Source organism: Chiloscyllium plagiosum, chromosome 9, assembly GCF_004010195.1.
Source record: "Chiloscyllium plagiosum isolate BGI_BamShark_2017 chromosome 9, ASM401019v2, whole genome shotgun sequence".
Lineage (NCBI taxonomy): Eukaryota > Metazoa > Chordata > Chondrichthyes > Orectolobiformes > Hemiscylliidae > Chiloscyllium > Chiloscyllium plagiosum.
In genome coordinates this window covers 62,202,971-62,226,619 of record NC_057718.1, presented here as the reverse complement: position 1 = coordinate 62,226,619, position 23,649 = coordinate 62,202,971, and the positions used below count along the sequence as shown (strand labels likewise).

Genomic DNA, 23,649 nt, shown 5'->3' with positions numbered 1-23,649 from the left:
CTCGCATTTATCTGAATTAAACTCCATCTGCCACTTCTCAGCCCATTGGCCCATCTGGTCCACACCCTGTTGTAATCGGAGGTAACCCCTCTTCGCTGTCCACTACACCTCCAATTTTGGTGTCATCTGCAAACTTACTAACTACAAAAAGTAGAGGACGCAGCACCGATCCTTGTGGCACTCCATTGGTCACAGGCCTCCTCTGTCTTCTACCTTTGAGCCAGTTTTGTATCCAAATGACTAATTCTCCCTGTATTCCATGAGATCTAACCTTGCTAACCAGTCTCCCATGGGGAACCTTATCGAACGCCTTACTGAAGTCCATGTAGATCACATCTACTACTCTGCCCTCATCAATATTCTTTGTTACTTCTTCAAAAAATTCAATTAAGTTTGTGAGACATGATTTCCCATGCACAAAGCCATGTTGACTATCCCTAATCAGTCCTTGCCTTTCCAAATACATGTACATCCTGTCACTCAGGATTCCCTCCAACAACTTGCCCATCACCGAGGTCAGGCTCACCGTTCTATAGTTCACTGGCTTGTCCTTACCGTCAACCTCCAGTCTTCCTGCACCTCACCTGCGACTATTGATGATACAAATATCTCAGCAAGTGGCCCAGCAATCACTTCTCTAGCTTCCCACAGAGTTCTCAGGTACACCTGATCAGGTCCTGGGGATTTATCCACCTTTACCCATTTCGAGACATCCAGCACTTCCTCCTCAGTAATCTGGACATTTTGCAAGATGTCACCATCTATTTCCCTACAGTCTATATCTTTCATATCCTTTTCCACAGTATATACTCATGCAAAATATTCATTTAGTATCTCACCCATTTTCTGCAGCTCCACACAAAGGCCGCCTTGCTGATCTTTGAGGGGCCCTATTCACTCCCTAGTTTACCCTTTTATCCTTAACGTATTTGTAAAAACCCTTTGGATTCTCCTTAATTCTATTTGCCAAAGCTATCTCATGTCCCCGTTTTGCCCTCCTGATTTCCCTCTTAAGTATACTCCTATTGCCTTCATACTCTTCGAAGGATTCACTCGATCTATCCTGTCTATACCTTACATATGCTTCCTTCTTTTTCTTAACCAAACCCTCAATTGCTTTAGTCATCCAGCATTCTCTACACCTACCAGCCTTTCCTTTCACCCCGATAGGAATATACTTTCTCTGGATTCTTGTTATGTCTGAAGGCTTCCCATTTTCTAGCCGTCGCTTTACCTGCAAACATCTGCCTCCAATCAGCTTTCGAAAGTTCTTGCCTAATACCGTCAAAATTTGCCTTTCTCCAATTTAAAACTTCAACTTTTAGATCTGATCTATCCTTTTTCATCACTGTTTTAAAACTAAAAGAATTATGGTTGCTGGGCCCCAAAGTGCTCCCCCACTGACAACTCAGTCATCTGCCCTGCCTTATTTCTCAATAGTAGGCCAAGTTTTGCATCTTCTCTAGTATGTATATCCACATACTGAATCAGAAAATTGTCTTGTACTCACTTAACAAATTCCTCTCCATCTAAACCTTTAACACTATTTGATATTCGACAAATTTATCGGTTGACTAATATTTGCTCCCATCAATGCTTTTAATACCTTCAGATTTCACTTGTGGCCTCTAGTTTTCTATCCTCCATCTCCATGAACTTAACTGTCAAAACTGCACTATCTTACATTCCATTTACTTAGTCTAACAGCTACTTACTTTAAAACTTCTCACCTTTGTGTTCAAATCCTTCCACGGCCTCATTCCTTTAATTCTGTAACTTCTCCCAAGACCTTGAGAAATTTTCATTCTTCAAACTCTGGCCTCTTATGTATCCCTCCACTTTGTCCACCCCATTATCTTCAGCTGTTTAGATGCTAAACTCTGGAATTCCCTCCCCAAACCTCTGTGTTTTCATTACCAAAACATTAATCTTTTATCACTGAACTTTTTATCACCTGCCCTAATTTCTCCTTTATGTGGCACTGTTATTTTTTTTGTTTGGTTACACATTTTACTACATTAAATGTGCTACTTAAATGCAAGTTGTTTTGCTGTTGATGGCAACCTAAAATATGATGCCTCAACTAATTGAGTAGAGCACCAAGCCATGAAGCAAAAATCAAACCAATGTCTATGTATATTTCACTTTTAAAACAAAATGACACAGAAATGAAATGTGTCAGCTTAAACTTGAATACCTACCAAATAATTCTACGATCTGGGCCAAAATCAGCTTCATAGAACCCATCTTTACAGTCTTTCCCAACCAAGTCATGTGGATGGGGCTTGAAGGGTTCCATTTTTGTAACTAAAGTGACTAAAACTCTCCCTCTTCCAAAATAGTTAGCAACCTGCATGGTTAAAAGAACACACAGATCAGAACTAAGTCGTTATAAAAAGGAAGCAAACTTTAAAAATATGTAAACAAATTTACTAAGTACACAGCATTTTGTTTAAATATTGTCTTTTCATTACTCAAGCTTGCTAAATCTAACTCAAAAGATCTCTATCTGGTAAACAGACCCATTCATATAAATGGTACTATATGAGGGAAAACATGGTACAGAGAGAGTAACATGAGCACAGCTGATATACTGGAATGTTGTCCATTCCTGGAGAGGGTAGAGTTTAGTCTGATTCTGAAATACTTTTTTCTCCTTTGAATGCTGACACAGCTGGGAAAAAATAATTGGTATACCCTACTTCCTTGAAATTCAATGTTAATTTTGATAGATTTGTTACAAAGTTTAACATAACATGGGCAGCACAGTACTTAGCACACTGCCTCACAGTGCCAGGAACCACAGTTTGATTCCCGTCTTGGGCGACTGTGTGGAGTTTTCACATTCTCCCTGTGTCTGCATGGGTTTCCTCTGGGTGCTCCGGTTTCCTCCCACAATCCAAAGATATGCAGGCTAGGTGAATTGGCCATGCTAAATTGTTAGATGCATTAGTCAGAGGTAAATATAGGGTAGGTGAATGGGTCTAGGTGGGTTACTCTTTGGATGGTCGGTGTGGACTTGTTGGGCATAGGGAATCTAATCATATAACAGTTTAATTTTATTAAAGTAGAAACATTTGCATATACATGCCTGTATTGTGAATATAATGTTAAGAGGTCTGGCTCTGAGATGATTATGGTTTCTCAAAGACAAATGTGTTCATTTTTAATTGGTTATAACCTACCAGCTATCTACAATTTCATTCACATCCAATTTAAAAGTATATTATCTCAAAGCTAACCTGGAGGAGACTGGCTCTAAATTAATTACCAAAAGTAGCAAGAAACTGAGCAAGGCATCAAGAACAGTGAGAGATTTCAGAGTGCACTGAATGGATTAAAGAGGTGTTGCTGAAAACCAAGTGCATCACTTGGGTTAAGCTCATTGGGAACACCAAGTGATGATAATTTTGGCATCTTAGTTGTTTCATTATGTTTTTCTTTCAAATTCATAATAATAAACAAATAATTATGATAAGTTCATTTATTTCCCCAACATATTAAGTGTTGCTTTTGACAAGCAGATGAATTACCGCAATCAATAAAGGGTGTGATTGTATAGCTCATCATAATTATATAGGGCATTATGTCCAAACTGAGTGAAACCTGTCTGTAATAATGAGTTCCTATTCCCAACTGAATTAGGCAGAGACATCCAGCAAGATGTTCGATACAGATTATTGTGATTTACGGGTTATTCTACTTAAAAGCAAATTACACAGCAGTAAAGTACCATGTTCTGCATCACAGAGTAAAAGACACTTCTTTTGTTGAGAGCTACTTCATTCATGCTTTTTGATTAAAAATTGATTAAGAGGAAACTGTTCACAAAACTTCTGAAATCTTGTGACATAGAAACAGGATTTTCTTTTGCATTAAAGAAAAACTTTCATTCTCATTGATATTTACATGCTGTTTTTACATCACTTCAAAAGGATTTTGCAAGAAATTAAATGTACTTTCACAGAAAGCTTAAAACCTCCACTTATTTATAATATTATACCTGTATTGAAGGGTATGTTCTATTGTTATCTGTGCTGTTCTTCCCAGGAATGCTGCCAGCTGATCGTCCTTCACACTTATATCGGAAACGCATACCACGTTGCTTGGGCTGCTCAACAATTTCGACATAAGGTTCCCCTAAAATTTAAATAAAACAATTAAAGCAACATGCAATGACAGTAAAGTGCACTGTAACACATCAGTCACACAAATTGATGGACAACATAGAGATAAAGGTGTCTAGATGAAAATGTAGAGAAGTCTCTTACCTTGAAGGGCAAGCCTTGACATAGCAGGCAGGTGACTTTGCACTGTAAAATTAGGATTCCATAAGTAAGCATTGCTTATTTATCAATTAAGTTAAAAAAAACTCCCTACTTAAGAAAAGCAAGCAGTTCCTAATATGGCTGAGTTAAGATTAGATTTTCTCAAATGTGAAAATATTTCTATGTAAGCAAATTAAAATGTGCGGTTAGATGAAGGTATTGAAGACCTAAACTGAGAGTTGGTGTTGCCCTCCGACGAGGTCACCAGGAAACTACACATGTATAAAAGTAAAGGTCATTTAAGTTACACCCACAACTTAATGGTGGGCGTGCATTGAACCAGAAGTGAAGCAGGTCCTGCTAACTGCACCCACTAAAAACAAAAATAATTTCCCTCACGCCATTTTTTAATAAAAGGTATTTTACATACACTGGAAATATAACTTTGTAGATTCTTTTTCACAAACTGAACTCAACCTATTCAGCAAGATCATCACATTGTGGTTGTGTAATATATTTGAATATTCAATAATTGATCAAGTTAGAAAAACATTTTACAAAAACAGCTGGTTGGTTATATCTGGCCTCTACAAAATTTCATCCTTTAAAACAAAAGACTACTTTTTAGTCATAGTTAAAGAATGTTATTTTGTGCAGACCACTCAAGCAAACAGAGTGGCTTGCTCTTCTATTCGCCCGTTCAGTGAAATTTTCAACATATCTTAAGGAGTAAAATGACAAACAATGTTAGAAGTTATATAGTGGACCAAATATTAAGTTACACAGTGAGATGCAGTAGCTTAAGCAGAAAGTCAGCAGATAATGTCAGACTCGCTATAGACTCGATTCCCTCAATCGTAAATGATTTTCAGACAATACGCGTCACTATGAGCATTGTTATTGATAGTAAGTTTTACTTCATAAAAATGACACTGTTGATAGTGACATGCAGATTTGGTTTCACTTGGTATATTTCACAGTTTTACTTAGAAACTACTGTTGACTCCTAGTTTTACTGGGCATGAGTTGCTATCCATTGGTAACTGCACAAGTATTTTAAAAATAAATTATCAGTTATCTAATGTCAAACTGTACAAATATTTAACAAAGTAAATTATTCTCAATACTGATTCCCAAAGAGGGTATACATTTGTACAGTTATCAGTAAATTAACCTTGCGAGCAGAAGGAAAATGCATCTTTTTGTACATTAGTACCCCATGCCCAGCAAGTCAAGGCATCAGCCATCAGTTCAAAGAACAGAATCAAAACCCATTTGACGTATGATATCAACAGTCAGCAGTGTAGTGCAGAGGCTAAGTCTCGCTTTAACTCTGCGAGCTGAGATGAACTGGGCTGTCTTACTGAGCATATTTCAGATAAGCAGTAACATTAGAATTCAGTGGGTGTATGGAATGTCAAATGCAGCGCTCGGGCACCTGCTATCATCACGACCACCCCACTGCTTTGACGGTGGAAAATAGATCAAATGTCCTGTACTTCAGCGCCGACTAATGGTTGCCTCTAATGTAGCCAGGGAAGTGGTTGGGAAACGGATCACTAGTCCTAGCTGGATGTAAACAGACGGGTTCCAATTAATTTAAAATAATGAATAGTCAATGGCTGTCTTCCGTTTCCTACCCTCATTCGGGGAATGGCACTGCACGCATCTACTGTCAATACAATCCAAGCTGACTGGTAGAAGCCGATGAAACGTCTATGAAAGTGCACCATTTTGTGGAGCAAACTAAAAAATAATTTCCCCTTTGATTTGATGAAACTTTACTGACCCATCAGCTAGAATTCTGTAACTTTAAAATGATAAGCACTCGGGATCAATGCTATTTCAATGAATACATAGTCACAACACTAACTTCTTTAGGAATGTCCCATTACAGAGAACCAGTCTGTCAATAAATTGCACCGATTGCCCCCATGTCTACTGGGTAGTCTTTCATTCTTCAGAATAAGGCTACGCCCACTTTCCCCAGATTTAAGTTGGTGGTCTAAAGGGAAGTTTTTTGGTCGCTTGGTTCTCAGTACCGCCCACGATAGTTTCGCCAAATATCTCATCTATAGTTTCAGACATTTTTATGGATGGCAACGTAGATGTCTCTTTCAATTCACATTTTACTTTCATTAGAAAACTTATTGAGTTAGGAAGTAATGCAGCGACTTTACAGTCAACAGGACTATACTCTCACGAACTGCCACAGAAATGTGGGGGCAGTTATCGATTCCTGGGATCGGAATGATAAATAACGTCCTCGACCCACAAATTTAACACTGAAAAATGTACCAATAAAGTCAACTTTCTACCTACTGTTTGTGACATTAAAAGGCATTAATGGCGGCTCACTTTTGTGACGGTCTCCTATGAGCCGTCTGCCTCCGGCCGCTTCACAACGTTCGCTGAAAGTTTGTACAAACTCCCTCGACCAAAAACAGACGCCAGAGCGGAAGTCAAAACAATGTCAGAGCAAAAAAAAAGTCAAACGCAATGGATCAGTGTGATCTCGAAAAAGGTTTTTATCTGAATGATTACTTCGAAATTGAAAATGAATAAATCGTCTAATTTTTTTTTTAAAAAAACCTCACGAGCAACGTAACCCTTCGAATTTTTATGCTCACGAAAAGAGGTTCAGAAATAAAAGTATTCTGAAATGGCCAAACGTATCTCTGCCACTGACACAAAAAAAAGTGCGCTGACGCTGGAAATCTGAAAATAATCTGGATTCATGGCGCATTTCGGTTTATTTTCATCAGCTCAAAACATACCTATCTCAATATTTGATTAATAACAACTCACCATCCATGGCGGTTTATCTCGCTTTTATAACCAAAAGAATTATTCCGACATGTAACTGATGTCCTCACTCTTAAACGAACTGGTGACAAAACTGGAAAAGTCACTGTGAGATTGTAATAAATTTTGGCAGGGAATTTCCCCCCTCCGCAGAAACTCCGTAATGCAAATCGCAATGTTACTGGTTATCAGGCTGTGTCCAATAAAGAATGAGAACGTTTGTTCGCCTCATGGTTGTGTATAGGTCACAAATAAAGAAGCAGAATTACGAAGTTCCACAAAGACACGCAAAGCCGAAGTACATATGATTTCCCATAGTAATTGGAATTAAAGGAAAGTGATTCAAAGTAAGAGGACTCTCGGCTGAACAGAGGACGTCATTGTAGGATGGAGTCAAAATTGAAAGTCCTGGAAATATTCAAAATGTCTGGCAGCATCCGTTGACAGAGAAACAAATAATATTTCAGGTCTATGGCCTTTCTGGCTAACCTGCTGGGCTTCTCAACATTATGTAATTTTATTTCAGATCAGCATCCACTGTATTTTGCTTTTGTGATAGTGATGGATGGAGACTAGTAATAAGCATCTGGACACTATCCTGGTGAAGAATTGATATGCACAGTGACTCTGTGTTTATGTTGAAAAGAAAACAATTAGGACCGGAGAAGCTGGCATTCTCAAAGAGGCAGAAGGCAAAGGGTTAAGAAATAAGGCCATGGTAAACGGAAATCAGTTTAGTAAGACAGTTCAGATCTGTTACATATGTTACGCAAGGGTAGTATTGAAGTGGGGTGAGGTAGACTTTGGGTAGAAGTGGGGTGAGATAGACAGTGCAGAAGTAAAATTTGTGGGAGAGTCAAGATTTGATAACAGGCTAGGAAATAGGATCCTGTTGTTCTACAGTAATGTGTATATATGTATATTCTATTTACATATATAAAGAATAGGAGAGTAATCACAGAGTAGCCATTCTACCACATTTAGACAGATGTCACTGCCAAAAAAAAAAGACAATCCCTTGGTCCTCAGCTATTATCATAATAAGTTATAAATAGGAGAAATTGTTAATTTTAACTCATTCAACAATGGGCTAACAGGTCTGCTTGAGCTGACATTCTCTCTCTTGGACTAGACTACTAGCCTTTTTCTCTGTTCTTTTCACACGTTACATTGGCATTGCTGTGTGTTGATGATGAGACATATAGTTAATGCAAAAGACAAGGAAATAAATGAACTTGAAGGAAAATTTGTCAGATTAAGTAGTCAACAAACAAACAAACAAACAGAAGTATTCAGTCAGAAAATGCTTAGGATATTTTGACAAGAAGTAAAAGAATTGTATCAAAGTTCTTTGGATGCAGAAGGAACTTTAACATGAGACTTGATAAATCAAGGACTAAAAACAATGGAAAATTAAGCAGGCTACTGAAAATATTGAGGCAAAGCAAAAATCATTAAAATGACTGAGACAAAGTATGAAGAAAGAGTGGAAGAATACCAAAGGGAAATAGTAAAGAGGATTCTAAACAAATTAAAAATAAAATGGTAGAAGAGACAAACATCCTATTTATTTCTGTATGAGAGAAATTTGTGGACATAGTAAATAAGTATTTGTTCTTTTGTAACTTTCATTCCCATTGACATATTCCTGCAGAAACCAAGACAAAGTATAGCAATTACAGAGTTTTACTTCCTTGGCTATAGTTAACTCAGAAATAAATGGTGGAACTAAAAATTTTAAAAAATTACATCTTGGTAGTATATATTGTAGAACACCGACCTATAGAGAGTAAATAACCAAGAGTTTGATCTTTCAACATCCTGGGATATGAATGTTTGCACAGATTGCAAATGTAACATCTCTGTTCTAAAAATCGAAAAAAGGTCAATCATCTAACTACAGATTAACCTATAATCCAGCTTCTTAAGGGTATAAAAAAATTTATATTCACATAAAAACAGCTTGATTAAGGACAGCCAGCATGGATTTCTAAAAAGCTAAGAGAGAGAAAAGCTCTATTTCACAGAAGAAACCAGCTTGTGAAAAACTGAGAGAAGGGGCAGCAAAAAAACTAAAGAAAATGGCTTATGAAAATATAAAATACAGTTCATAGCGTGCTAAATGACCAGGATACAAATAGCAGCAAAGGGCCACAAAGCAGTTTTTAAGTGCTACTGAAAGGGATTACAAAAGGAAACTTGACTGGGACATCAGAATCACTAAGCAGAAAATTTATAGTTTATATAAAGGGAAATGCTGGTTAGGAGCAATGTTGGCACACTGAAGACTGACAATGGGGATATTTTCAAAGACTATTGGGAAATGAGAGTCATATTGACTCATTACTTTTCCTTAGTATTTGCAGTAGAAAAGGAGGATAGCTTGCCAGAAGTCCCAAGGAAATTAATAATTTATCGAGATCAGGGACTAGATTAATTTAACGTAAGTAAAACATTGGTAATGGGGAAATTAATGAAATTAAAGAGTGACAAGTCCCCATGACCTGACAGATTCCATCTAATGCTGTTAAAGGAAATAGGGGAGCATGTTGTAGACTCCTAACTCTAACCTTTCAGAGTTTGGGCAGCTTGCTGGCTCAGTAGTTAGCACGGTGTTTGATTTCATCCTCGGGAGACTGTCTGTGTGGAGTTGGCACATTCTCTCCGTGTCCACATGGGTGCATTGGTTTCCTCCCACAGTCCAAAGATGTGCAGCTTAAGTGGATTAGCCATGGGAAATACTAGGTTACAGGGAAAGAATAAGGGGGTGGGTCTCGTTGGAGTACTGTTTGGAGAGTTGGTGTGGATTCAATGGGCCGAATAGCTTGCTTCCACATTGTAGGGATTCTGTGATTTCCTAGATACAGGAGTTGTCTCTCTGGATTGGATAATTGCACTTCATTCCACTTTTTACGAAGGGTGAAAGAGAAGAATCAAGGAATTACAGACTAGTTAGTGCTTACCTTCAATGACAAGTGTGAATTTCCCAGGGAATCTATTCACTTCTTGAGACACATTGTTGACAAGGATGGAACAGATCATAGAAAACAAAGGCTATTAATAAATTCCCACTTTGAATAATGGGCAACAGACCTATTTATGTTTGACAGATGTTTTACTTTGTTACTGTTGATTATTTTTCTCAGTGTATAACAGTAAATAAAGTATATACCACAATCACAGAGACAGTTTTCAGGACCTTGCATGAAATATTCACGTGGGATCCCTGATGTGATTGTGTCAAATAAAGTTCACAGAGTAGAAAATTGAAGACTCAATTCCACAGCTGAGTCCATGGTGCTCCAAGAATGTTTGTAAGAAAGAGCAGTCTTATAGGATCAGGAGGTTACTCACTATTAGATTAGATTAGATTACATTACATTACATTACATTACAGTGTGGAAACAGGCCCTTCGGCCCAACAAGTCCACACCGACCCGCCGAAGCGCAACCCACCCATACCCCTATATTTACCCATTACCTAACACTACGGACAATTTAGCATGACCAATTCACCTGACCTGCACATCTTTGGATTGTGGGAGGAAACCCACGCAGACACAGGGAGAATGTGCAAACTCCACACAGTCAGTCGCCTGAGGCGGGAATTGACCTGGGTCTCAGGCGCTGTGAGGCAGCAGTGCTAACCACTGTGCCGCCCACTATAACAGATGTCACTGTATGTGACAGTTGCTGCACTTGGGCCCAAGATAACAGGTATGGATTCGGAATCTTAACAGGAATAGTATCGTCATTTATGAGGCAGCAGGCCAGTTCTAAGGATATCTTGTCCATATTGCTAAGGGGGCTATACAGAGAACATCAGGAACTTTTTTGTTCCAGAGAAATCATTCACCAATGATGGATTAGGAAAAACCCAATGAGGAACATCATGATGACCACAACCTGCAGACTTTGAAAGATCAGAATCAAGGTCAACAATCCTCAAGTCAGTGACCTAACAATCTTCTAGTTCTGAATGATTGTGAAAGTTCTAGATTGCCTGAATTTATGACGTTAGTGTCCTGGGTTGTAGGGGAGATAGGCAAGTGGTACATGTAACTTTGACATAAATGTACAAATGTTTACTATGGGAAAAATAAGTGGGAGAAGACATTTTACATGGTAATGGTTCTGAAGGGTTAAGTGGAATACTGCATTAAGCTCCACCCAATCTGACGATAACATATAGGAACAAAGCAGAATGTCTTAGGATTTCATGGAGTGCAGACCTATATCCACACATCTTCACATATAAACATTACTACTAACTTTTGCCTAATTTCTATTATGCAGTAAACTACAACTTGTGTAAGACAAGAGTTTCTTCCCATTAAAAACTCACTAGCTGTTGATCCCCTACCACTATTAGGTTTTGGGGGAGCTTGTAATCATCATCGCTTAATATAGGCAGTTGACAATTTGTAAGCAACTTTCAGACATTCTGTTAAGAAGCAGCATTTTAGATATAATATGGAGTTAATTAGACAAAGAGATGAAATACACAATCAATAACAATTTAAAACTCTTCACCTATCTTGAAGCTGTTCTGTAGAATAGACGAGCAAAGGTGGTGGATCCCCATGGTTTAAAGTGGTGAAGAGTTCATCCCAGATATATTGCAATCTGTGGTAATCATCTTCAGTGGTTACAGTATTTGTTCTTCCCTCAGACTGATGTGGGGTAGGGAACGGGGTGGAGCTCCCGGTCTTCCCCCAAGGTGATGCCTCATTCCTCTGGATCCTCTCTTTCTGTCTCTCACTTCCCGCACACCTTTGTTGATATATCATAGTTTGGGGGCTGGTAATCTATGCTGTGTCATCTGTCTGAACCATTTTGGCAATTACCATGGGCTGTTACCTATGATGTCAGGATGACTGCTGTCCCCCTGCCCACCTCCAACTGAAGGTTAGTTGTCACTCCTTCTGAGACCAAAACATCTATTCTTGTAAACATCACATTGATACTTAGGTAACATTAGCCTGATAAATCTTTGACATCAGTCAACTAAACTTCATGACCTTGATGATTTGAGAAACCTTTACTTCATTTTCATTTGCTCGCGGTTTGCTATATAGTAGCTTGTAGTTGGTACTGTAACACAGTTAATATGTCTTACGTTACACAAAAACTACTAAACATGAAATATTAAGATACATCAGTTTTAAAGGGAACTCCAATTTCCAACAGTCTTTCCTTTGAGAAGGAGATATCCTTATTGATTTATCACAATTGTTCAATAACCTATTTCAAAGATACATATTTGGTTCCCAAATTTCTTGATTGTATACATCGCAGATAACATATAAAAGCTACAAGAAGTATTAATATCACGTATTAACCGACCTCTAAACATAAAGCAAACATTCTCAACCATGGGATCTGACTGACAATATATATCAGGACAAACCAGATGCACTCTCCTAGCTTTTGAATTTCTTGCTGTATTTTCAAACAGGCTATTTGTCTTTTTGAACCTGCTCCACCATTCAATATGACCATGACTGATCATCCAAATCAGGATACGCTTTATCCCCATACCCTTTGATCCCTTTAGCCCTCAGAACTTTATCTAACACCTTCTTGAATACTTAATGTTTTGACCCTAACTGCTTTCTGTGACAGAGAATTCAACAAGCTCACCACTTCCTGGGTAGTAAAATTTCTCATCTCTGTCCTAAATGAGCAACTTCATATCATTGAACTGTGACCCCTGGTTCTGGACTTCTCAGCTATCGGAAATATCATTCCTATTTAGTCATATTAGACTTTTATAGGTTTCTAGGAGAACCTCCTCATTCTTCTAAACTCCAGTGAATACAGTGCTAACCAGTCAATCCAGAATCTCTTCATTCATCAATCCTACAATCCTGGGTTTCAAAGGGTTTTTTTCATAAACATTGTCTTTTTTTGACTTTGCTCAAACATACCAATCGTCCTAAAACCGTTTTTTAGTACTTTTTGAATGAACAAATCTCAAAAAAGAACAATGCATGCATACACAGCAAGATATTTCTTTTACCTCTTTTGTTTATCCCTTTTTTCTCCTTAAAACAATTTGCACATTCTGAGTTCAAATTGAATGTCTGCCAAACTTCAGCTTACCTGTATGCTTTTAGGAATCAAACTTTCACAGCACAGAACTTTTTTTAGGATTAAAATTGAAAAGTGAATTTGGAATGACTGGATCCCTGGGGAAACTGTTTTTCCTCACACTGTTCCAGTAAAGTTCAAGGTCATCTGGTCTCTTTTTGTAGAGAGCAGTCACAACTTCCTACAGTTTGCAAATTTTTGCTTGACTCTTTTTCCCAGCAATCCTATCAACATTCAACTAGATGGCAAGGGACTCCTGTATTGATTTGAGCCTATCATTGTGTCAGGACAGGGGCCCTAGATAATAGTAGTGGGGGACTGGATTTGACTAGCATTAATTGCTGAAGGCCTCTACTATCAACTGTATGGACTAATGGTCTTCTACACCCTTCATCCATCATCGTCTCTCCCTGGGAGGCTGGTAGGAATCATAATGGATTCTGGCTTGTGATCTCAGGCGTTTGCATTACTGCGACAATGACCGTGTCTTCATTACCTCTATTGCTACTTCTGTTATCTCAAAACATTGTTAATCTGGGTCAGGCGTCATATGTACTGGAGGGGGAAGGAGATGGGAAGCAAAACCTACTATCCACTTCAGGCTGTCCATCCTGTTTGCTATGGTAATCATGGGCATTGTGGCCCAGCTTATTGCAGTGGAAACAGCAAATTTGCATACCCTTGTTTTGTCCAGCGTTCTGGCTGTGTGAGGGGCTGTTGATGATTCCTACCTTCCCTTTTCCCGAACACTTGAAGATACTTTTGTGGTCCTATCTCCATGTTGTGTTAGCTTAATGGACCAACTCATTCTGATCCAGCGTTTTATTATTCTAAGTTCCCAATGCACTACTTACATCTTTCAGAAAGAGGCTCTCCTAACTTATGGAATCACAGTATTCATCCCTTCTGAGTCTTTGAACAGGTATTTCATTTGCAGCCATGAAGCCCTCTGTAAATATACTGGGATTTTCAGTGAGGGACTGTTTGACACTAACTAATACCTTAATATCTTACAGAAATTAATAGCTACTTCTCCCAGCACCCTTCTTAGGTCCTCCTCTAATTCCCTGAGCAAAACCTTTGCCAAACGTACCAGATCAGTTTTGTTTTAAGACTAGGAGGCGGCAGAGAGAGGGACCTGTTTAAAATCATCTTTCAGGATGCGAGACTTTAAACAATCCCCATTTTATCATGAGGAAAAGAATGCCAGAATTCATACCTATTATAAAGTCCAGTTTTTCCTTCAAGGTCCTAGCTTTAGCTGGTGACAGGGATGTGTGTGCAGTTGTGAACTCCTCTTTGACCACAGTGGGATTCCCTCCTCATCTCATCTTACTCATCTTTCACCATGACCCTTGTGAATATACACACTGGCTTTGCTTTGCTGTACAAAAGAAGCATGGCAGGGAAGGGTTGCTTTCAACCATAATATCCCAACAAACCCCAATTCAGCAGGGAAACTTCTCTCGGCTTGCTGTCCCAACATAATTTAGGATGGTTTGTTGCTTTCCTGGTGCTAGGATTAAGGACCTCTCTAAACATTTTAAACATGTTGTTAAAGGGAGATTGATAAGCCAGAAATTATTGTACACATTGGTAGGAATGACATTTTTAGGGAAAAGATTAAAGCAGTACAGAGTGAACTGAAGAGGTTAGGTCGAAGATTAAAAAATAGAACCTTAAAAGTGGTAATTTTTGGTTTACTCCCAATGCCAAACTCAAACGAGGAAAGGAGATAAATCAATGGCTGTTCAAGGATTCAGGTGTTTGCACAATTGGAACAGGTTTTGGGATAGAAAAGACCTGTCCAAAAGGATGAATCTAACCTAAACTGGAAAGAGATCAACATCTGAACAGGGAGATTTGTTCAATCCCTCAAGGGAGACTTTATACTGAGAATTCCTCCACTCCCCCTCTCTAAGTAGCAGTGTAAATGGAAGGATTGATAGGGAAGGTTCTGAAGTGAGGAGAGCATGTCAATTAGAAAAGAAAGACAAGAGAGACTCAGAGTATATAGTAATTCTGAAGAACTAAATTGCATTTATTTCAATGCAAGGGATCTTACAGGTAAAGCTGAAGAACTCAGGGCATGAATAAGAAATGGGATTGAGATGTCATAGCTATAAAAATAACTTGGCTGAGAGATGGACAAGAGTGGCAGTTCAATGTTCCAGGTTTTAGATGCTATAGGAAGGATAGATAAGGAGGCAAGAAGGTGGTGGTGGGGTGGAGAGGATGCAATGTTTTTAATTAAGGTATACGTTACTGCTGTAACTAAAGAAGATATTTCTGAAAAACTGTTCAGTGAAAATATATGGGTAGAAATTACAAATAAGAAAGATCACTTTGATGGGATTGCACTGTAGCCCCCAGTAGTAAGAGGAAAATTGAGAAACAAATATGGAGAGAGATCTCAGATATATGTAAGCATCATAAGGTTATAATAATGGGGGATTTTACTTTTCCAAACATTGGCTGGGGCTACCATAGTGTTAAAGGTTTGGATGTTGAAGAATTTATCAAATATGTTAATGTGCCTTTATCAATATGTGAATGTTCCTACTAGAGAAGGAGCAAAATTAGACCTTATTTTGGGCAATAAGGCAGGGCAGATGACTGAAGTGAAAGTGGTGTAACACCTCAGGTAGAGCGATCATAATTCTATTAGTTTCAAAATAGTTATGGAAAAGGATAAGTCTTCCATAAAAGTTAAAGGTTTTAACTGGAGTAAGGCAAATTTTAATGGCATGAGACAAGAACGTTCAAAACTTGATTGGAGTAGACTGTTTGCAGGTTAAAGGACGCCCGACAAGTGGGAGGCATTCAAAAGTGTGAGGTTAAGAGTTCAGAGGCATTATGTTCCTGTTGGAGTGAAAGATAAGGCTGGTAAGACTAAAGTTTAGATTAGAGTGGTGCTGGAAAAGCACAGCAGTTCAGGCAGCATCCGTGGAGCAATAAAATCGACGTTTCGGGCAAAAGTCCTGGTAAGATTAAAGAACAATGGATGAATAAAGATATTAAGTTCTAGTCAAGAATAAAAGAATCTGTTTTAGATAGAGACAATTTGGTTTAATTGAATCTCTTAATCAAAATAAACTGTAGGGGCATTCTTAGGAAAGAATTCAGGAGGGCAAAGAGGAGATAGGAGACAGTATTGGCAGATTAGCTTATCCTTAATCTTAAGAGATTCTACAAATACATTAAGAGCAAGAGGGTAACTAGAGGGAGGATAGAGCCTCTTAAAGATCAAGGAGGTCACGTTTCTGTTGAACCCCAGGAGATAGGAGAGATATTAAATGTCAGTTTTTACTGTGGACAAAGAAATGGAGGCTAGACAATGCAAAGAAATAAACTTCGTGTTTAAAAATAGTTCACATTACAGAAGAGAAAGTTCTGGCAGTCTTAGAGAACATAAAGATGGATAAATCGCTGGGACCTGATCTAATGTATCCCAGAATGTTGTGGGAAGTAAGGGAGGAAATTAAGAGACACCTTGCAGAAATATTTGCATCATCTGTAACTACAGGTGAGGTTCCTGATGACTTAGGGGTGACTAATGTTGTACCTATGTTTAAGAAAGGCTGTAAGGAGAAACCAGAAAACTATAAATCTGTAAGTTTGACTTTGAATATGGATAAATTGTTGGAGGTAATTATAAAAGATACAATTATGGAGATTTAGAGAAGCAAAGATTGATTAGGGATAGTCAGCATGGTTTTGTGTGAGGAAAATCGTGCCTCACAAATGTGACTGAGTTTTTTTGAGGAGGTTACCAAAAAGATTGATGACGACAGAGTGGCAGACATTGTTTATTTGAATTTTATTAAAGCCTTTGACAAGGTTCCGTATGGTAGACTAATTAGCAAAGTTAGATCACATGGGATTCAGGGTGAGCTTGCCAATTGGATACATAATTGGCTGAACAGCAGGAGACAAAAAGTAATGACGGAGGGTTGTTTTTCGGACTAGAAGTCTGTGACCAGTGGTGTTTCACAGGGATCAGTTCTGGTTCCTCTTTTGTCTGTCATTTATATAAAAATTTGGATGAGAATATAGAAGGCATGGTTAGTAAGTTTGCAGATGACGCGAAAATTGGTGGCATAGTAGACAGTGAAGGAGGTTTTCTAAGATTACAAAGGGATCAGGTTGTAAGTTTGTTCACTGAGCAGGTAGGTTTGTTCTCAGACGTTGCGTCACCATGCTGAGTAACATCAGTGAGCCTCTGGTGAAGCACTGGTGTTCTGTCCCGCTTGCTATTTATCTGTCTCAGTTTGTTGTGGTGGGTGATATCATTTCTGGGTCTGATTCTGAGAGTTTGGTAAATGGGGTCCAACATTTTATATTTGTTAATGGAGTTCCAGTTTGATTGCCAGGCCTCTAGGAATTCCCGTGCATGTCTTTGTTTAGCCTGTCCCAGGATGGATGTATTGTCCCAGTCATACCGGTGTTCCTCTTCATCTGTATGTATGGATACCAGTGATAGTTACTCTTGTCTTTTGGTGGCTAGTTGGTGCTCATGTATCCTTGTGGCTAGTTTCCTGCCCATTTGTTCAATGTAATGTTTGTTGCAGTCCTTGCAGGGTATCTTGTATATAACATTCATTCTGCTGGTTGATTCCTTTTAATTTATCAGGAGCTGTTTCAGTGTGGTGGTAGGTTTGTGGGCTACCAAGATGCCGAGGGACCAGAGTAGCTGGTCGTCATCTCCAAGATATCTTTGATGTACAGCAGGGTGGCTAGAGTCTCTGGGCGTGTTGTGTCTTCTTGTTTAGGTCTGCAGGAATTGGCAGACTGCGCTTATCGGGTACACATTGTTCCTGAATACATTGTATAGGTGTTTTTACTTGGGCTTGTAGTTCCTGGGTGCTTCAGTATGTTGTGGCTCGTTTAAATAATGTCCTAATACAGCTTGGTTTGTGGGTGTTGGGATGATTGCTCCTGTGGTTGAGTGTATATGTGGTACTGGGATGATTGCTCCAGTAGTTGAATGTGTAGGTCAGTGTGTATGTGGCTTTCCTGTAAATGCTGGTCTGCAGCTCTCCACCGGCTTTTCATTCTACTGTGACATCTAGGATAGGGAGTCTGTTATTGTTCCCTTCCTGTTTGGAGAACTTTATACCAGTAAGGATGTTCTTTATGCATCTGTGGGTTTCTTCTAATTTGTTGCTTTTCATGATGTCAAAGTTGTCATCCACATAGCGGACCAAAAGCTTCCACTGCATCGTGGGAAGGGCTGCTCCTTCTAACCTCTGCATAACTGTTTCTGCTATAAGTCCCAATATTGATGATCCTATAGGTGTCCCATTGATTTGTTTGCAGGTCTTGTCGTTGAAGGTGAAGTGGATTGGAAGGCACAGGTCTCCTAGTTTGAGGATGCTGTCATTGCTGATGGAGTTGTTGCTGTCAGGTGTTTGTGTCCTTGATTCGTCGAGCAGTGAGGCCAGTGTTTCTTTGGCTAGGGTGATATTTATTGATGTGAATAGGGCCGTCACTTTGAAGGAAACCATGACCTCATCGTCCTCTACCTTGGCATCTTTGATGATGTTAAGGAATTCCTGGGTGGAGTGGATGGAGTCTTCTAGTAGGTGTTTCAGTTTGTGTTGCAGTTTCTTTGCTAACCTGTAAGTCAGTGTACCAGGAAGTGAGACTATGGGTCTGAAGGGGGCCCATTGTTTACATACCTTTGTTAATCCGTAGAAACAGGGTGCGTTGGATTCTTCAGGTTTCAGTCTTTGGAGGTCTGTCTTGTTAATTTCACCTGTCTTGTGTAGTTTCCTCAGGAAAAAGTGAGGACTGCAGATGCTGGAGATCAGAGTCGAAAAGCTAGAAAAGCACAGCAGGTCTGGCAGCATCTGAGGAGCAGGAGAATCGACGGTTCAGGCATAAGCCGTTCATCAGGCATGAGGCTTGTGGGTCGGGGGCCTGAGAGATAAATGGGAGGGGGGTGGGGTTGAGGGAAAGATAGCTCAGAATATGATAGGTAGATGAAGATGGGGGAGAAGGTGATAGGTCAGAGAGGAGGGTGGAGCAGATAGATGGGAAAGGCAATGGACAGGTCAAGAGGGCGGTGCCGAGTTGGAGGCTTGGGACTGGGATAATGTGGGGACAGGAGAAATGAGGAAACTGATGAAATCCACATTGATCCCATGTAGTTGCAGGATCCCAAGGTGGAAGATAAGGCATTCTTCCTCCAAGAGTCGGGTGGTAACGGTTTGGCCATGGAGGAGGCCCAGGATCTGCATGTCCTTGGCGGGGTGGGAGAGGGAGTTAAAGTGTTCAGCCACAGGATGGTAGGGTTGGTTGGTGCGGGTGTCCCAGAGATATCCTCTGAAACGATCCGCAAGTTGGCGTCCTGTCTCCCCAATGTAGAGGTGACCACATCGGGTGGAAAGGATGCAGTAAATGACTTTGGTAGAGATACAGATAAATTTCTGTCGGATGTGGAAGGATCCATTGGAGCCTTGGACGGAAGTGAGGGGAGAGGTGTGGGCACAGGTTTTGCACTTGCTGCGGTAGCAGGGGAAGATGCCAGGAATGAGATGTGGGCTAGTTGGGGGCGTGGATCTGACAAGGGAGTCATGGAAGGAATGGTCTCTCTGGAACACTGATAGGGGTTGGGAGGGAAATATGTCCCTAGTGGTGGGGTCTGTTTGTGGGTGGTGGAAGTGGTGAAGGATGATGCAATGTATATGGTGGTTAGTGGGGTGGAAGATGAAGACCAAGGATTTCTGTCCTTGTTGCAATGGGAGGGGTGGGGTTCAAGGGCAGAGGTGACCTCTACACCGCTGAATTCAGGCGTCAACTCACAGACACCTCCTCCTACTGCCCCCTCGACCATGACCTCACCTCCCATCACCAAACCACCATCATCTCCCAGACCTTCCACAACCACATCACCTCTGGGGATCTCCCGTCCACAGCCTCCAATCTCATTGTCCACTTACCCCACACCGATCGATTTTACCTCCTACCAAAGATTCACAAACTTGACTTCCCAGGTTGACCCAATTTCTTGGCCTGCTCATGTCCCACAGAATTCATCCTTGCATACCTTGACACCGTCCTGTCCCATTTAGACCAAGAACTCCCCACCTATGTTGGGGACATCACACACACCTTTCACCCCCTCTAAGACTTTCATTTCCCTGGCCACCTATGCCTTATCTTCACCATGGACTTCCAGTCCCTATACACATTCCTTCAGCCACAACGAAGGCCTCCAAGTCTTCCGTTTCTTCCTTTCATGCCGTCTCAACCAGACACCCTCATCTGCCTGGCTAAACTGGATCTCACCCTTAACAACTTCTCCTTTGAATCCTTCCACTTCCTCCAAACCAAAGTGGTAGCCAAGGGCACCCGCATGGATCCCAGCTATGCCTGTCTCTTTGTTGGGTACGTGGAACAGTCCATCTTCTGCACCTACACCGGCACCAGCCCCCACCTTTTTCTCTGCTATATCGCTGACTGTATCGGCGCCACCTCATGCTACCACCAGGAGGTCGAACAATGTATCAACTTCACTAACACCTTTTACCCGACCTCAAATTCAACTGGACCATCTCAGATATCTCCTTCCTCTTCCTGAATCTCTCCAGCTCCATCTCAGGCGACCGACTCAACATGGACATCTACTACAAACCCACCAACTCCCACAGCTAGCTACACCTCCTCCCACCCAACCTCCTGTAAAAACGCCATCTCTTATCCCCAATTCCTCCATCTCTGCTGCATCTATTCCCAGAAGGAACACTTCCACCTTAGAAAATCACAGATGGCCTCCTGGGATCGCAATTTCCCCTCATGTGGCCGATGATGCCCTCCAGCACATCTCCTCCACTTCCTGCACCTCCGCCCTTGAACCCCACCCCTCCCAACGCAACAAGGACGGAACCCCTCTGGTCCTCGCCTTCCACCTCACCAACGTCCGTAAACATCGCATCATCGTCCGCCACCTACAAACAGACTCCACCACCAGGGACATATTTCCCTCCCCACCTCTATCAGCATTTCAGAGAGACCATTCCCTCTGCGACTCCCTCATAAGATCCATGCTCCAAATCAGCCCACACCCCACTCCCGGCACCTTCCCCTGCCACTGCAGGAAATGCAAAACCTGTGCCCAAAACATCCCCCCCCTCACCTCCATCCAAGACCCCAAAGGATCCTTCTACATCCGACAGAAATTTACCCATACCTCCACCAATGTCATCTACTGTATCCGTTGCACCCAATGTGGTCACCTCTACATTGGGGACACTGGACGCCTACTTGCTGATCGTTTCAGAGAATATCTCTGGGAAACCAGTACCACCAACCCCAACACACCTTGGCTGAACACTTCAACTCCCCCTCCCACTCCATCAAGGACATGCAGACATCAAGGGCCTCCTCCATCGCCAAACCCTTACCATCCGACACCTGGAGGAAGGATGCCTCATATTTCAGCTTGGGACTGTGCAACCACATGGGATCAATGTGGATTTCACCAGTTTCCTCATTACCCTGCCCCCACATCATCCCAGTCCCAAGCCTCCAACTCAGCACTGCCCTCTTGACCTGTCCATTGCTTTTCCCATCTATCCGCTCCACTGTCCTCTCCAACCTATCACATTCTGAGCTACCTTTCCCCCAACCCCACCTCCCTTCCATTAATCTCTCAGCCCCTTTGACCCACAAGCCTTATTCCTGATGAAAGGCTTATGCCCGAAATGTCGATTCTCCAACTCCTCGGTTCTTGCCTGCAGTGACTTCCCAGCACCACACTCTCGACTAATTTCCTCAGGGTGTGCTGTAATGTGGTTTTCTAGCTGTGCAGTGGTTCATCGCCACCTGTTGATAGGTATCTGCGAGTAGTGTCTTTGCTTTTTCAATGCATTGTGTTCTGTTCAGGATGACGGTCATGCGCCCTTTGGCTGCTGGAGAATTACGATATTTCTATCTTTTCGGAGTCCTTCCAGGCCTTTCCTTTCCAGTGTGTTGAGCGCGTTCCCTTTTTTCTTTCTGCTTAGTGTTGGTATTACGATGGATGAAGACTCGTCATCTGAGGTAGTTTGGGCTGAGGTTAGGAATAGGAAAGGTGAGGTCACCCTGTTATAAGTCTTTTACAGGCCTCCTAATAGTCCTAGAATCATTGAAGAAAGGATAGGGAAGGTGATTCAGGAGATGAGTGACAGTAATAGGGTGGTTGTTATGGGGGACTTTAACTTTCCTGATATTGATTGGGAAAGCTATAGCTCAAGTTCGTTAGATGGCTCAGTGTTTGTTCAATGTGTGCAGGAGAGTTTCCTGACAATATGTAGACAGGCCAACAAGAGGTGAGGCCATACTGGATTTGGTTCTGGGTAACGAACCAGGCCAGGTGTTAGAATTAAAGGTAGGTGAGCACTTTGGGGATAGTGACCATAATTCGGTGATTTTTACACCCGTGATGGAGAGGGATAAGTGTGTACTACAAGGCAAGAGTTATAGCTGGGGTCAGGGAAATTATGATGCGGTGAGGCATGACTTAGGATGTGTGGCTTGGAAAAGTAGACTCCAAGGCAAGAGTGTAAATGATATGTGGAACTTGTTCAAGGGGCAACTATTGAGTGTCCTTGATAATTATGTACCGGTCAGGCAGGTAGGAAAGGGTCGTGCGAGGGAGCCGTGGTTTAATAAGGAATTGGAATCCCTTGTTAAATGAAAGAGGGCGGCCTATCTCAAGATGAGACGTGAAGGTTCAATTGGGGCGATTGAGAGTTATAGGGTAGCCAGGAAGGACCTGAAGAGAGAGCTAAAAGCAGCAAGGAGGGGACATGAAAGGTCCATAGTAGATAGGATTAGGGAAAACCCTAAGGCTTTCTATAGGTATGTTAGGAATAAAAGAATGACTAGGGTAGGAATAGGACCAGTCAAGGATAGTAGTGGGAAGTTGCGTGTGGAGGCAGAAGAGATTGCGGAGACACTGAATGAATACTTTTCTTCAGTATTTACTCAGGAACAGGGCAGTGTCGTCGATGTGAATACTGAGTCACAAATAAGTAGAATGGATGGCTGTGAGGTATGTAGAGAAGAGGTGTTGGAAATCCTGGAAAAGGTGAAAATAGATAAGTCCCCTGGGCCTGATGGCATTTATCCTAGGATTCTCTGGGAAGCAAGGGAGGAGATTGCAGAGCCATTGGCCTTGATTTTTATGTCCTCTCTGTCTACAGGAGTAGTGCCAGAAGACTGGAGGATAGCAAATGTGGTTCCCTTGTTCAAAAAGGGGAGTAGGGATAACCCTAGTAACTATAGGCCGGTGAGTCTCACTTCTGTCGTGGGCAAAGTCTTAGAGAGAATTGTAAGGGATAGGATTCATGCACATCTGGATAGGAATAATGTGATCAAAGATAGTCAGCATGGTTTTGTGAAGGGAAGGTCGTGCCTCACAAACCTTATTGAATTCTTTGAAAAGGTGACGAAGGAGGTTGATGAGGGGAAAGCGGTAGATGTGGTATAAATGGAT

At 41.1% G+C, this 23,649-nt stretch overlaps 1 protein-coding gene across 4 annotated transcripts in view; it reads right to left on the bottom strand.

Moving 5' to 3' along the window:
- Positions 1-23,649, bottom strand: part of rel (v-rel avian reticuloendotheliosis viral oncogene homolog) — a 95,693-nt gene that overhangs the window by 48,396 nt on the left and 23,648 nt on the right. The window contains exons 1-4 of one of the 4 annotated variants that reach the window (XM_043696054.1): positions 7,077-7,234; positions 4,272-4,313; positions 4,004-4,140; positions 2,202-2,350 (exon numbers count right to left, since the gene is read on the bottom strand). In XM_043696054.1, coding sequence (XP_043551989.1) covers positions 2,202-2,350; positions 4,004-4,140; positions 4,272-4,313; positions 7,077-7,083 — 335 coding nt within the window. In that variant the 5' untranslated portion in view covers positions 7,084-7,234. Of the gene's footprint in view, positions 1-2,201; positions 2,351-4,003; positions 4,141-4,271; positions 4,314-6,590; positions 6,732-7,076; positions 7,235-23,649 lie in introns of those variants that run through there. The other 3 variants (XM_043696058.1, XM_043696056.1, XM_043696057.1) reach the window with 3 other exon arrangements.